Here is a 14416-nt window from a genome sequence, read left to right as displayed (position 1 = left end):
TCACAGATGGTAAGTCTATTCCACAGACAAGGCAAGGCATGAGGGTAAGGAGTCCTGGAGAACGTGTTACCTCCTCATCCCAACTTTCCGCTTTAGGAGTTGTCATGGAACCCAATAAGCTCCTTCAAGACATTCTTTAAGGTCTCACCAAGAAACATTGTTACCATGTCTTTTCTCTTCTACCCCAGAAGATGTTCCAGATACAGGTCGGTTTCCACTTCTGCTCGCCTGGATTCACAAGTGTCCTGCTGATAATGGGGAGAATCATCTGCCCAAGGAGATAACAGACCTGCACCACTCAGGTGATCATCAGGAAGGAAGCTGGTTAATTTTTAGCTACAGAAGTCATGGCATATAGATCTGTATAGGTTGTCACTGGGACTATAAGTAATGCACATTCAATAGATAAAGGGGGAACATCCACGGTGAGAGTGGCCATGTGGAATCATTACTGTATGGGTGTAGCTGCAGGACAATGACTAATTTTAAAGGGCAGAGTCAAATTCAACCTGCAGTTCAAAATTGAAGGCAATCGCTTAAATAACTCCCCACGTGGAGTTATTATAGCATGGAAGAGAGAAAACCTTAAAAACAAACCTCAAATCGCAATTTAAACTTGTGTGCACTAAAAATGTTTACCACTAGGTGGTGCTGCAGCTGTGCCTGAAGGGAAGTAGTGGTTTGTGCTTTCTGCTGCACAGGTGTGTTTCTTCTTAACAGCACTCCATGTGGTCAAGAGCGGTACTGCAAACATAAATCGTTTTTAATGTATCACAATGACTACTTTTATAATTATCACATTACATGAACTGACAGATTATTATAGTGTAGCTGTAATATAGAAAAGTACTGGATCGAAATGTTCAGAGCATCTCCAACTCTATTAGACTGACCCAGACTTTTTTTTTTTTTTCTGACTGGAGTGGAGAATATAAATTTGGCCCTGGACTTGGCCATGAGAGTCTATGAGTCCACGGCTGAAGGAAGATATTTTTATTAGGTCATTGTAAAAAGTGAGCACCTTAGTGTCCCTGGGTTGTGAATCTGTATCTATTGATATCTGCAGGAGATTCGCAGAAATACCTCCTGAAGTATCTAAACAAAAATATTTAAAAAGATATAAGCAATACCACGCCTGACCACATGGAGCACTGATACACTAAAAGGTCCTTCAGCCACATGCAATACAAACCTCTATCATCCAGCAATGTGCGAGGCAATACTACCACCTAGTGGTGGACATAGTTACTGCACTTATATTACACTTGTGTGGGGCAGGGCTTATAGTCGGTGACATTTCTGTGGTTCTGATGTGATGTACTGGTTGTAATTCATACTCCATAAAGTGCAGGTATTGTAAAGTATGATTGCTAGCACATCAATGTGTCACTATAGTTTCAGGTGAATTTCCAGAATAAGTTGTCGTTTGTGTTCATGAGAACCATTATATGACTCTGCATATTTAACCAGGTTCTTACCTCGGCAGGTTCCATCTCTAATGGTCATTATTCTCTGAGTCTGTAGCTGCTATGATGTCTCCCATACCCTGCACATGGAGGAGATCTCCCCTATCTCTCTGTAGCTCCCCGCAGAAGCAGCATGGAGGACATTATACAGCGGTACTGGGCAGTGTGGCTGAGAACCCAGCCATGGGCGCGAGCTAGAAAACTTACAGAACTGAAGCAGCGTCACTCTGTGTCTGTGCCTCTCTTTACGCTGCAGCTTCTCTCTCCTCGTGGACTTCTATGGGCAGCAACTGTAACCTGATCCCTCTGTGAGCCGATAATCTGCCTCATCTCCTCAGGCAGATTTTAGCAGTGAGTGATCAGTTAACGAGTTGAGGGGAACAAGAATTAGTGTCTGATAAGTGGTGAAAGAGGCATTTTTCTCTAATAAAATATATTACAAAGTTTTTATATTCACTAGTATTACAGGTAAGAAGACCCCAGAATGACATTTCCACATTTCTTTTTGTAAGGGGGGTGTAAACTTTATTTTGAACATAAGTCTCACCCTCAAATTTTGAACACTTCCCCAAAACAGCCCCCACAATAGTGCAGCCTCAGCGTAAGCACCGCAATACAATCCACCAGCCCTTCACCGCTACACTGACGCATCTCCGCCAATATGCTGCTCAGCAAATAAACGGGACTTTGCAGTAGGAGAGGGGTATAAAACTCTGCACAGCCACAACACTTCTCACAGCTGAGGGTTTGTTGCAGTTCTATCAAGTCTACAAAATAATTTATGAGCTAAATGCACCAGAAGCACAAACTGATAGTTTGCAACAATGTAATATCACTGACATCCAGACTGCAACAAAGCCTAAGCTGTGAAAGTTATTCCGTCTGCAGAGGTTTTCACTCTCTGGATATAAAAAAAAAAAGACAGTTTATATTCACAGGCGGCAAGCCATGATCTTGAAAATGATGAGAAATGGAAACATAAAATATATTAGAGACAACATAAAGCAAAGCATCATGGGAGACATGCGCGCGCTCAGAGTCATGTCGTCTGATATTACTCTACGCTGTTTTTAATCAGCCTCACTTGCGCCCCACGGTGGCAGACACAGAGTGATGCACACAGCAGCAGGCACACTTACGGCAGCCGGAGATAATCTGCCGCTGTCAGGGGATGGGAAAGATATTGTTTTTCACCTTTTTAAATCTTCTGCTTTCTGCACTGCCTGTATCTCCCACTGAAGCTGCACAAGTCACAGTCAAAGCAAAGACTGACGTTTCCATACATTTTATTACAATGGACAATAAATATCTGTGGTAAGAAATACATAATATACAAATCACAGGAGGCAATGGACGCTGTCAAGCAAAAATCTGTATCGATGTGTGATAGATGAATCAGATGCCGGATAACGGAATTTTACTGGGGATGTTTGATAATTCTGAATGAACCCAGATAGCTCTAGTCAGGTGTAATGGTCCCAAACATGGTCTTAGGCCTCATGCACACGACCGATCCGTTTTTTTGCGGATCCAGAACGGAGCAACGGATGCGGACAGCACACGGAGTGCAGTCCGCATCTTTTGCGGCCCCATTGAAGTCAATGGGTCCGCATCTGAGCCGCAAAAACTGCGGCTCGGATGCAGACCACAACAACGGTCATGTGCATGAGGCCTAACTTGCAGAGGTTCAGGAAGCTGAGATATGAGGGGCTGTTTGCAAGGCCCTCAAGTAGTAGAGCTGCCAATTTGATTCAAGGCTAATGCACACGGCCAAATTCATGGATCCCGGCCGAGTGCTTGCCGCCATGTTTTTTTTTTCTTCTCCTGCAGAAATGTCCAAAAATAGGACATTTCCTATATTTTCTGCAGGGTCGCGGAATGGATTTATTTTGTGGTACCATGAATGGGTCTGCCTCCGATCCACCAAAAAAACGCAGATCGGAGGCAGAGCTGAACTACGGCCGTGTGCATGAGCCCACACTCATTGAATTCACTGATTAACAAATTAGCAAGCCAACGATCTATAGTGCAAACATCTCCCCATATCTCAGCTTCCTGGATCCCTGCCAATGTCACTAGGTGAGAGTTCCCCCTTAAATTTGCAGGTTCTGAGTCCTCAGAGGAACCGCCTCTTTTCCGCTCTTTTTGGGTTGGCCGTTACGTATAAGACTGTGATAAGTCTCCGTCACACAATGTGATTTTCGGAGCGCCTGCGCCGCTTCATGGCGTCCTGACCCTCGCGGTTTCAGTTTTTCTCCGGAGTCCGGTTTGCAAAAATCTTGTGTTAAGACCGACATTTCCTGAAACTGTTTCTCCAAGAAAACACTTGGGATAATGGCGCAGATGGTTTTGTGGCGGTTCTTACGATGCAGCTTCATGACCCTAGGATTAATGGCTCAATCCTCAGCCGGCGCCGCTGATCACCCCCCGGACTTGCTGACGTGTCTGCTGTATGCTAATGCTGGCCAGGTGAAGAGAACTCACTGATGTCCGGAGCCTGTGGAGGAGAGCGACACGAGTGTGAATGGCGGCATAGAGCACACACATATACCCAGAGGACGCTGGCACATTGGTACCGTAACACTGGGCACCGCTGACCCTTCTAAATGTGATCCGCTCAGCCCCCCGAAGGTCACAGGACGGCTCCGCCAGGAGGACACATCTCACTGGGAGGCTCCTGCTGGGCCTGGCTGGTGACAAGAGTCAAATAGCGGGTAAAAAATATAGAAAATAATATAAAAGTCCCAGGGAGGGGGAGAGCATAAAAATGTATAGAAAATACTAATAAAATACCCAAAAAGCCGACCTCCTGCCTAATCACTGCTGTAATGCAGTCCCTGATCCAATCACCCTAAAACAGGCAGGTAACAGAGCAAATCTATCAGATGCAAACACAAATAAAAACGCTACTAAAAATTCTAAAAAAGGAAAAATTCTGGGTACAAAATAGATAGAAAACCACACGAAAAAAGCTGCCAAATTCATGTCGATATCCAAAGAAAAAAAAGTTAGAACTGTTACCCTAAGGCTGGTTTCACACGGGCGTTGCGGGAAAATGTGCGGGTGCGTTGCGGGAACATGCACGATTTTTCAGCGCGAGTGCAAAACATTGTAATGCATTTTGCACGCGCGTGAGAAAAATCGCGCGGGTTTGGTACCCAAACCCGAACTTCTTCACAGAATTTCGGGTTTGAGTTCAAGGTTGTGTAGATTGTATTATTTCCCCTTATAACATGGTTCTGAATACAGAATGCACAGTACAATAGCACTGGAGGGGTTAAAAAAAAAAAAAAAAAAATTTAACTCACCTTAATCCGCTTGCTCGCGCAGCTGGCATCTCTTCTGTCTTCACCTGTGAGGAATAGGACCTGTGGTGACGTCACTGCGTTCATCACATGGTCCATCACATGATCCATCACCATGGTGACGGACCATGTGATGGGCGCAGTGATGTCACCACAGGTCCTATTCCTCACAGATGAAGACAGAAGAGATGCCGGCGGCGCGATCAAGTGGATTAGGGTGAGTTAAATTATTTTTAACCCCTCCATCCCTATTGTACTGTGCATTCTGTATTCAGAATGCTATTATTTTCCCTTATAACCATGTTATAAGGGGAAATAATACAATCTACACAACCCCGATCCCAATCCCAAACTTCTCTGAAGAAGTTCGGGTCTGGGTACCACATTCAGTTTTTTATCACGCGCGTGTAAAACGCATTGCACCCGCGCGATAAAAACTGAACAACGGAACGCAATCGCAGTCAAAACTGACTGCAATTGCGTTCCTACTCGGGTGGGTTTGCTGCAAATGCACCGGGACGCATCCGGACCTAATCCGGACACGCCCGTGTGAAAGAGGCCTAAGGCCCCTTGCAGACGAGCGAGTTTTCCACGCAGGTGCAATGCGTGACGTGAATGCATAGCACCCGCACTAAATCCTGACCCATTCATTTCAATGGCTCTGTGTACATAAGAGTTTTTTTTCACGCATCAGTTCTGCGTTGCGTGAAAAACGCAGCATGTTCTATATTCTTTTTACGCAACGCTGGCCCCAGAGAAGTGAATGGGGCTTCAGTGAAAAACACATCGCATCAAGAAGCAAGTGCGGGTGCGATGCGTTTTTCACTGACGGTTGCTAGGAGATGTTTTTTGTAAACCTTCAGTTTTTTATCACGTGCATGAAAAACGCATCAAAACGCATTGCACCCGCGCGGAAAAAACTCAACAACTGAACGCAATCGCAGACAAAACTGACTGAACTTGCTTGCAAAATGGTGCGAGTTTCACTGAACGCACCCTGAACGCATCCGGAGCCGATCCGTCAGGCTCGTGTGAAAGAGGCCTAAACCTGAAGACTCCAAATACTCCAGACCTGGATCCAGTGACTAATGACAGGTGTAAAATAGCAGGTGTACTACTACTCCTACTCTCCCTTCATCCCCACTGGTCACTAATCACATGTGTAAAATAAGAGAACTACTACTCCACCTCTCCTCTCCATCTGCACCGGTCACAGATCACATGTGTAACATAGCAGGCCTACTACTACTCCACCTCTCCCCTCCATGACACGGGCGGCTATCACCCAGATGACGCCCTCTATATGGACCTCTAGGCCGAGCATGGAGGCTGACCACGCGGCTGCTGCGGGGCCCAGCGCTGGACTCCTTCTGCTTTCTGACATTAATCCTTGCCATTTTTCCAGCAGCTGCCACTAGAGGGAGCTCCGTGCAAAGAGAGTTTTACAGCTTTGGTAGCTGTATGAATTCCTATGCACTGAGCTCCCCCTAGTGGTGGCTGCAGGCAGATCATTTTATCATGTACTACGGAAGAGAAGCGGGGGACATGGAGCGGTATGCGGAGATTCATCCGTGTATTTCTGCTCCGCTTTTCCCGACATAACTCAAAGCATGATTTTTATAATTAAAACATTCTTGTAAAAAAAATACAGTAAGGCCTCATGCACACGACCGTATTTTTTCACGGTCCGCAAAACAGGGTTCCGTTGGTCCGTGATCGTTATTTCGTCCGTGGGTCTTCCTTGATTTTTGGAGGATCCACGGACATGAAAAAACAGTCGTTTTCGTGTCCGCCTGGCCGTGCGGAGCCAAATGGATCCGTCCTGAATTACAATGCAAGTCAATGGGGACGGATCCGTTTGACGTTGACACAATATGGTGCAATTGCAAACGGATCCGTCCCCCATTGACTTTCAATGTAAAGTCAGGAGTTAATATACCATAGGATCAGAGTTTTCTCCAATCCGATGGTATATTTTAACTTGAAGCGTCCCCATCACCATGGGAACGCCTCTATGTTAGAATATACCATCGGATTTGAGTTACATCGTGAACCTCAGATCCGACAGTATATTCTAACACAGAGGTGTTCCCATAGTGATGGGGACGCTTCAAGTTAGAATATACTAAAAGAACTGTGTACATGACTGCCCCCTGCTGCCTGGCAGCACCCGATCTCTTACAGGGGGCTGTGATCCGCACAATTAACCCCTCAGGTGCTGCACCTGAAGGGGTTAATTGTGCATATCATAGCCCCCTATAAGAGATCAGGGGCTGCCAGGCAGCAGGGGGCAGACCCCCCTCCCTCCCCAGTTTTAATTTCATTGGTGGCCAGTGCGGCCCCCCCCCCCCTCTATTGTATTATTTTCATTGGTGGCACAGTGTGCGCCCCCCCCGCCCCCCTCCCTCTATTGTATTATTTTCATTGGTGGCACAGTGTGCGGCCACCCCAGGCCCCCCCCTCCCTCCCTCTATTGTATTATCATTGGTGGCCAGTGTGCGCCCCCCAGGCCCCCCCTCTATTGTATTAATATCATTGGTGGCCAGTGTGCGGCCTCCCCCCCCCGATCATTGGTGGCAGCGGAGAGTTAGAAGCATCATACTTACCTGCTGCGCTGTCTGTGACCGGCCGGGCGCTCCTCCTACTGGTAAGTGACAGGTCTGTGCGGCGCATTGCTTAATGATCTGTCACTTACCAGTAGGAGGAGCTCCCGGCCGGTCACAGACAGCGCAGCAGCCAGCAGGTAAGTATGATGCTTCTAACTCTCCGCTGCCACCAATGATCGGGGGGCGGGCTAAGGCCGCGCACTGGCCACCAATGATATTAATACAATAGAGGGGGGCGGGGGCGCACACTGGCCACCAATGATAATACAATAGAGAGGGGGGGCCCGCACACTGTGCCACCAATGAAAATAATACAATAGAGGGAGGGGGCCGCACTGGCCACCAATGCAATTAAAACTTGGGAGGGAGGGGGGTCTGCCCCCTGCTGCCTGGCAGCCCCTGATCTCTTATAGGGGGCTATGATATGCACAATTAACCCCTTAGGTGCGGCACCTGAGTGGTTAATTGTGCGGATCACAGCCCCCTGTAAGAGATCGGGTACTGCCAGGCAGCAGGGGGCAGTCATGTACACAGTTCGTAGTATATTCTAACTAGAAGCGTCCCCATCACTATGGGAACGCCTCTGTGTTAGAATATACTGTCGGATCTGAGTTTTCACGAAGTGAAAACTCATCTCTGAAAAAGCTTTTATGCAGACGGATCTGCGGATCCATCTGTATGAAAGTAACCTACGGCCACAGATCAAGGACGCGGATGCCAATCTTGTGTGCATCCGTGTTCTTTCACGGACCCATTGACTTGAATGGGTCCGTGAACCGTTGTCCGTCAAAAAAATAGGACAGGTCCTATTTTTTTGACGGACAGGAAACACGGATCACGGATGCGGCGGCAAAACGGTGTATTTTCCGTTTTTCTCACGAACCCATTGAAAGTCAATGGGTCCGCGAAAAAAAACGGAAAACGGCACAACGGCCACAGATGCACACAACGGTCGTGTGCAGGAGGCCTAAATCTGTCAGAAATCTCACTGCGGGGCCCACGTTAAGTATAGCTATAGGGCCCTGTGATATCTGCGGACCCCCCTGCACTCTACAACCTCCTCCTATTACTCAGTACTTGCACTCCACCACACACGCACTCCCTCAGTCTCTCTTTCTTATACTTGTTACTTTAATGAAAATAATTGTGAATGCAGCTTTGGATGTGACTGGAGTATACAATGTGCTGTAACAGCAGAATAGTGAATGCAGATCTTGATGTGACTGCTGTATAAGACCGCATGTCACGAAAGAGCGGCCAATTCAGGTCTGGATGTGACTGTTGCATATGACGTAACAGTAAAATTGTGAATGCAGCTCTGGAGGTCACTAGAGTATAATATGAGATGTGGCCACAGGGTTATGAAGACAGCCCTTGATGTTACAGGATTTAGAGGCAGGTTTATGAAGACAGCTCTGGGTGTGACTATAGGGTGGAACAGTAGGAATATAAGAGCAGCTCTGGATGTGACTGAAGTAGTGCTGTAATAATAGAATAATGCCTGCAGCTCTGGATGTGACTGAAGTAAGGCTGTAATAATGGAATAATGCCTGCAGCTCTGGATGTGACTGAAGTAGTGCGGTAATAATAGAATAATGCCTGCAGCTCTGGATGTGACTGATGTAGGGCAGTAATAACAGAATAATGCCTGCAGCTCTGGATGTGACTGGAGCACAAGACATGATGTAACAGTACATTTGCAGCTGCAGCTCTGGATGTGAGTGGAATGTGAATATTTTATGCAAATCAGTCTCGGAGCGCCAAAACTAACAAAGTATCTGCAGGTTTCCTGCTTGTTCTAAATGGGTTTATTGATCCAGACGCTGACACGGAGGGTGAGGAAACAGAAGCCGCTATCTGAAGGGCCTGAGGATTATCAGACATATCTGGCGGCGGTCGGCGCACTCTTCAGCGCACTCCCGTGTGGTGTATTATTTTTCTGCAGTGGAAAAGCACTTTGCACGGCTCATAGGGATGAGTGGGCACGATGATAAATGCGGGCTGATGAGTCAGTGGCATCAGAGTAATGAGGCGGAGGTGGCAGCTCCACCAGCCGCCCACCGTCTGCTCCTCCGCTGCAGACATTAGGACAGACTAGAATGGCGGCCACCAGGTGCAGCGGCTAAACAGCGAGATAAGCGGTGCGATGTTCAGGTTTGTTTGTCACAATGAAGTAAGGACACAACTAGTGATGATGCTAAGGGGTTCACCCCCCTGTTCCCATCTATCCTCATACACACGGCGCCAACTCCCCTGTATGACCATAGCGCTAAATAATACAACTCTGTATGTGCAGCCACCACTAGGGGGAGCTGAGGAGGTGACTGTATACCAGGGATCCGCAACCTCCGGCTCTTCTGAAACTACAACTCCCAGAATCCTCCTTTCACTTCTCTGGGAGTTACAGGAACAGCCGAGTAAGTTTGCATGCTGGGAGTTGTAGTTTCACTGCAGCTGGAGTAAGTGCCGAAGGTTGCTGATCCCTGCAGTATACAGTACCCATTACTAAATCTACTCACAGCAGTTCAGCATAACCTGACCACAAGGGGGCGCTGCTTCAATATAAACTACCCATAAACCAGTATTTTATTATAATCTGACCATCAGGGGGCGCTGCTTCAATATAAACTACCCATAAAGGAAACCAGTATTTTATTATAATCTGACCATCAGGGGGCGCTGCTTCGATATAAACTACCCATAAAGAAAACTAGTATTTTATTATAATCTGACCATCAGGGGGCGCTGCTTCAATATAAACTACCCATAAACTAAACCAGTATTTTATTATAATCTGACCATCAGGGGGCGCTGCTTCAATATAAACTACCCATAAAGGAAACCAGTATTTTATTATAATCTGACCATCAGGGGGCGCTGCTTCAATATAAACTACCCATAAAGGAAACCAGTATTTTATTATAATCTGACCATCAGGGGGCGCTGCTTCAATATAAACTACCCATAAACGAAACCAGTATTTTATTATAATCTGACCATCAGGGGGCGCTGCTTCAATATAAACTATCCATAAACTAAACCAGTATTTTATTATAATCTGACAATCAGGGGGCGCTGCTTCAATATAAACTACCCATAAAGGAAACTAGTATTTTATTATAATCTGACCATCAGGGGGCGCTGCTTCAATATAAACTACCCATAAACTAAACCAGTATTTTATTATAATCTGACCACAAGGGGGCGCTGCTTCAATATAAACTACCCATAAAGGAAACTAGTATTTTATTATAATCTGACCATCAGGGGGCGCTGCTTCAATATAAACTACCCATAAACTAGTATTTTATTATAATCTGACCATCAGGGGGCGCTGCTTCAATATAAACTACCCATAAACTAAACTAGTATTTTATTATAATCTGACCATCAGGGGGCGCTGCTTCAATATAAACTATCCATAAACTAAACTAGTATTTTATTATAATCTGACCACAAGGGGGCGCTGCTTCAATATAAACTACCCATAAACTAAACTAGTATTTTATTATAATCTGACCACAAGGGGGCGCTGCTTCAATATAAACTACCCATAAACTAAACCAGTATTTTATTATAATCTGACCATCAGGAGGCGCTGCTTAAATATAAACTACCCATAAAGGAAACCAGTATTTTATTATAATCTGACCACAAGGGGGCGCTGCTTCAATATAAACTACCCATAAACTAAACCAGTATTTTATTATAATCTGACCACAAGGGGGCGCTGCTTCAATATAAACTACCCATAAACTAAACCAGTATTTTATTATAATCTGACCATCAGGAGGCGCTGCTTAAATATAAACTACCCATAAAGGAAACCAGTATTGTATTATAATCTGACCATCAGGGGGCGCTGCTTCAATATAAACTACCCATAAAGGAAACTAGTATTTTATTATAATCTGACCACAAGGGGGCGCTGCTTCAATATAAACTACCCATAAAGGAAACCAGTATTGTATTATAATCTGACCATCAGGGGGCGCTGCTTCAATATAAACTACCCATAAAGGAAACCAGTATTTTATTATAATCTGACCATCAGGGGGCGCTGCTTCAATATAAACTACCCATAAAGGAAACCAGTATTTTATTATAATCTGACCATCAGGGGGCGCTGCTTCAATATAAACTACCCATAAACGAAACCAGTATTTTATTATAATCTGACCACAAGGGGGCGCTGCTTCAATATAAACTACCCATAAAGGAAACTAGTATTTTATTATAATCTGACCACAGGGGGCGCTGCTTCAATATAAACTACCCATAAACTAAACCAGTATTTTATTATAATCTGACCATCAAGGGGCGCTGCTTCAATATAAACTACCCATAAAGGAAACCAGTATTTTATTATAATCTGACCATCAGGGGGCGCTGCTTCAATATAAACTACCCATAAAGGAAACTAGTATTTTATTATAATCTGACCATCAGGGGGCGCTGCTTCAATATAAACTACCCATAAAGGAAACCAGTATTTTAATATAATCTGACCATCAGGGGGCGCTGCTTCAATATAAACTACCCATAAACGAAACCAGTATTTTATTATAATCTGACCATCAGGGGGCGCTGCTTCAATATAAACTATCCATAAACTAAACCAGTATTTTATTATAATCTGACCATCAGGGGGCGCTGCTTCAATATAAACTACCCATAAAGGAAACTAGTATTTTATTATAATCTGACCACAAGGGGGCGCTGCTTCAATATAAACTACCCATAAAGGAAACCAGTATTTTATTATAATCTGACCATCAGGGGGCGCTGCTTCAATATAAACTACCCATAAAGGAAACCAGTATTTTATTATAATCTGACCATCAGGGGGCGCTGCTTCAATATAAACTACCCATAAAGGAAACTAGTATTTTATTATAATCTGACCATCAGGGGGCGCTGCTTCAATATAAACTACCCATAAAGGAAACTAGTATTTTATTATAATCTGACCACAAGGGGGCGCTGCTTCAATATAAACTACCCATAAAGGAAACCAGTATTTTATTATAATCTGACCATCAGGGGGCGCTGCTTCAATATAAACTACCCATAAAGGAAACTAGTATTTTATTATAATCTGACCACAAGGGGGCGCTGCTTCAATATAAACTACCCATAAAGGAAACCAGTATTTTATTATAATCTGACCATCAGGGGGCGCTGCTTCAATATAAACTACCCATAAACGAAACCAGTATTTTATTATAATCTGACCACAGGGGGCGCTGCTTCAATATAAACTACCCATAAAGGAAACCAGTATTTTATTATAATCTGACCACAAGGGGGCGCTGCTTCAATATAAACTACCCATAAAGGAAACTAGTATTTTATTAAAATCTGACCATCAGGGGGCGCTGCTTCAATATAAACTACCCATAAAGGAAACTAGTATTTTATTATAATCTGACCACAAGGGGGCGCTGCTTCAATATAAACTACCCATAAACTAAACCAGTATTTTATTATAATCTGACAATCAGGGGGCGCTGCTTCAATATAAACTACCCATAAAGGAAACTAGTATTTTATTATAATCTGACAATCAGGGGGCGCTGCTTCAATATAAACTACCCATAAAGGAAACCAGTATTTTATTATAATCTGACCATCAGGGGGCGCTGCTTCAATATAAACTACCCATAAACGAAACCAGTATTTTATTATAATCTGACCATCAGGGGGCGCTGCTTCAATATAAACTATCCATAAACTAAACCAGTATTTTATTATAATCTGACAATCAGGGGGCGCTGCTTCAATATAAACTACCCATAAAGGAAACTAGTATTTTATTATAATCTGACCATCAGGGGGCGCTGCTTCAATATAAACTACCCATAAACTAAACCAGTATTTTATTATAATCTGACCACAAGGGGGCGCTGCTTCAATATAAACTACCCATAAAGGAAACTAGTATTTTATTATAATCTGACCATCAGGGGGCGCTGCTTCAATATAAACTACCCATAAACTAGTATTTTATTATAATCTGACCATCAGGGGGCGCTGCTTCAATATAAACTACCCATAAACTAAACTAGTATTTTATTATAATCTGACCACAAGGGGGCGCTGCTTCAATATAAACTATCCATAAACTAAACTAGTATTTTATTATAATCTGACCACAAGGGGGCGCTGCTTCAATATAAACTACCCATAAACTAAACTAGTATTTTATTATAATCTGACCACAAGGGGGCGCTGCTTCAATATAAACTACCCATAAACTAAACCAGTATTTTATTATAATCTGACCATCAGGAGGCGCTGCTTAAATATAAACTACCCATAAAGGAAACCAGTATTTTATTATAATCTGACCACAAGGGGGCGCTGCTTCAATATAAACTACCCATAAACTAAACCAGTATTTTATTATAATCTGACCACAAGGGGGCGCTGCTTCAATATAAACTACCCATAAACTAAACCAGTATTTTATTATAATCTGACCATCAGGAGGCGCTGCTTAAATATAAACTACCCATAAAGGAAACCAGTATTGTATTATAATCTGACCATCAGGGGGCGCTGCTTCAATATAAACTACCCATAAAGGAAACTAGTATTTTATTATAATCTGACCACAAGGGGGCGCTGCTTCAATATAAACTACCCATAAAGGAAACCAGTATTGTATTATAATCTGACCACAAGGGGGCGCTGCTTCAATATAAACTACCCATAAAGGAAACCAGTATTTTATTATAATCTGACCATCAGGGGGCGCTGCTTCAATATAAACTACCCATAAACGAAACCAGTATTTTATTATAATCTGACCACAAGGGGGCGCTGCTTCAATATAAACTACCCATAAAGGAAACTAGTATTTTATTATAATCTGACCACAGGGGGCGCTGCTTCAATATAAACTACCCATAAACTAAACCAGTATTTTATTATAATCTGACCATCAAGGGGCGCTGCTTCAATATAAACTACCCATAAAGGAAACCAGTATTTTATTATAATCTGACCATCAGGGGGCGCTGCTTCAATATAAACT

At 43.9% G+C, this 14416-nt stretch overlaps 1 protein-coding gene across 4 annotated transcripts in view; it reads right to left on the bottom strand.

Annotated features, from left to right (window-relative positions):
* Positions 1 to 2744: 2744 nt before the first annotated feature.
* The window catches only part of KIF6 (kinesin family member 6), a 180154-nt gene continuing 168482 nt past the window's right edge, over positions 2745 to 14416 (bottom strand). For all 4 annotated transcript variants that reach the window (XM_040430763.1, XM_040430765.1, XM_040430764.1 and 1 more), the window contains one exon: positions 2745 to 3963. In XM_040430763.1, the coding sequence (XP_040286697.1) occupies positions 3947 to 3963 (17 nt within the window). In that variant the 3' untranslated portion in view covers positions 2745 to 3946. The remainder of the gene's footprint in view (positions 3964 to 14416) is intronic.

The sequence above is a fragment of the Bufo bufo genome, chromosome 4 (genome assembly GCF_905171765.1).
Source record: "Bufo bufo chromosome 4, aBufBuf1.1, whole genome shotgun sequence".
Classification (NCBI taxonomy): Eukaryota; Metazoa; Chordata; class Amphibia; order Anura; family Bufonidae; genus Bufo; species Bufo bufo.
The sequence above is the reverse complement of the archived record's forward strand: the minus strand, read 5'-3'. Positions and strand labels throughout refer to the sequence as shown.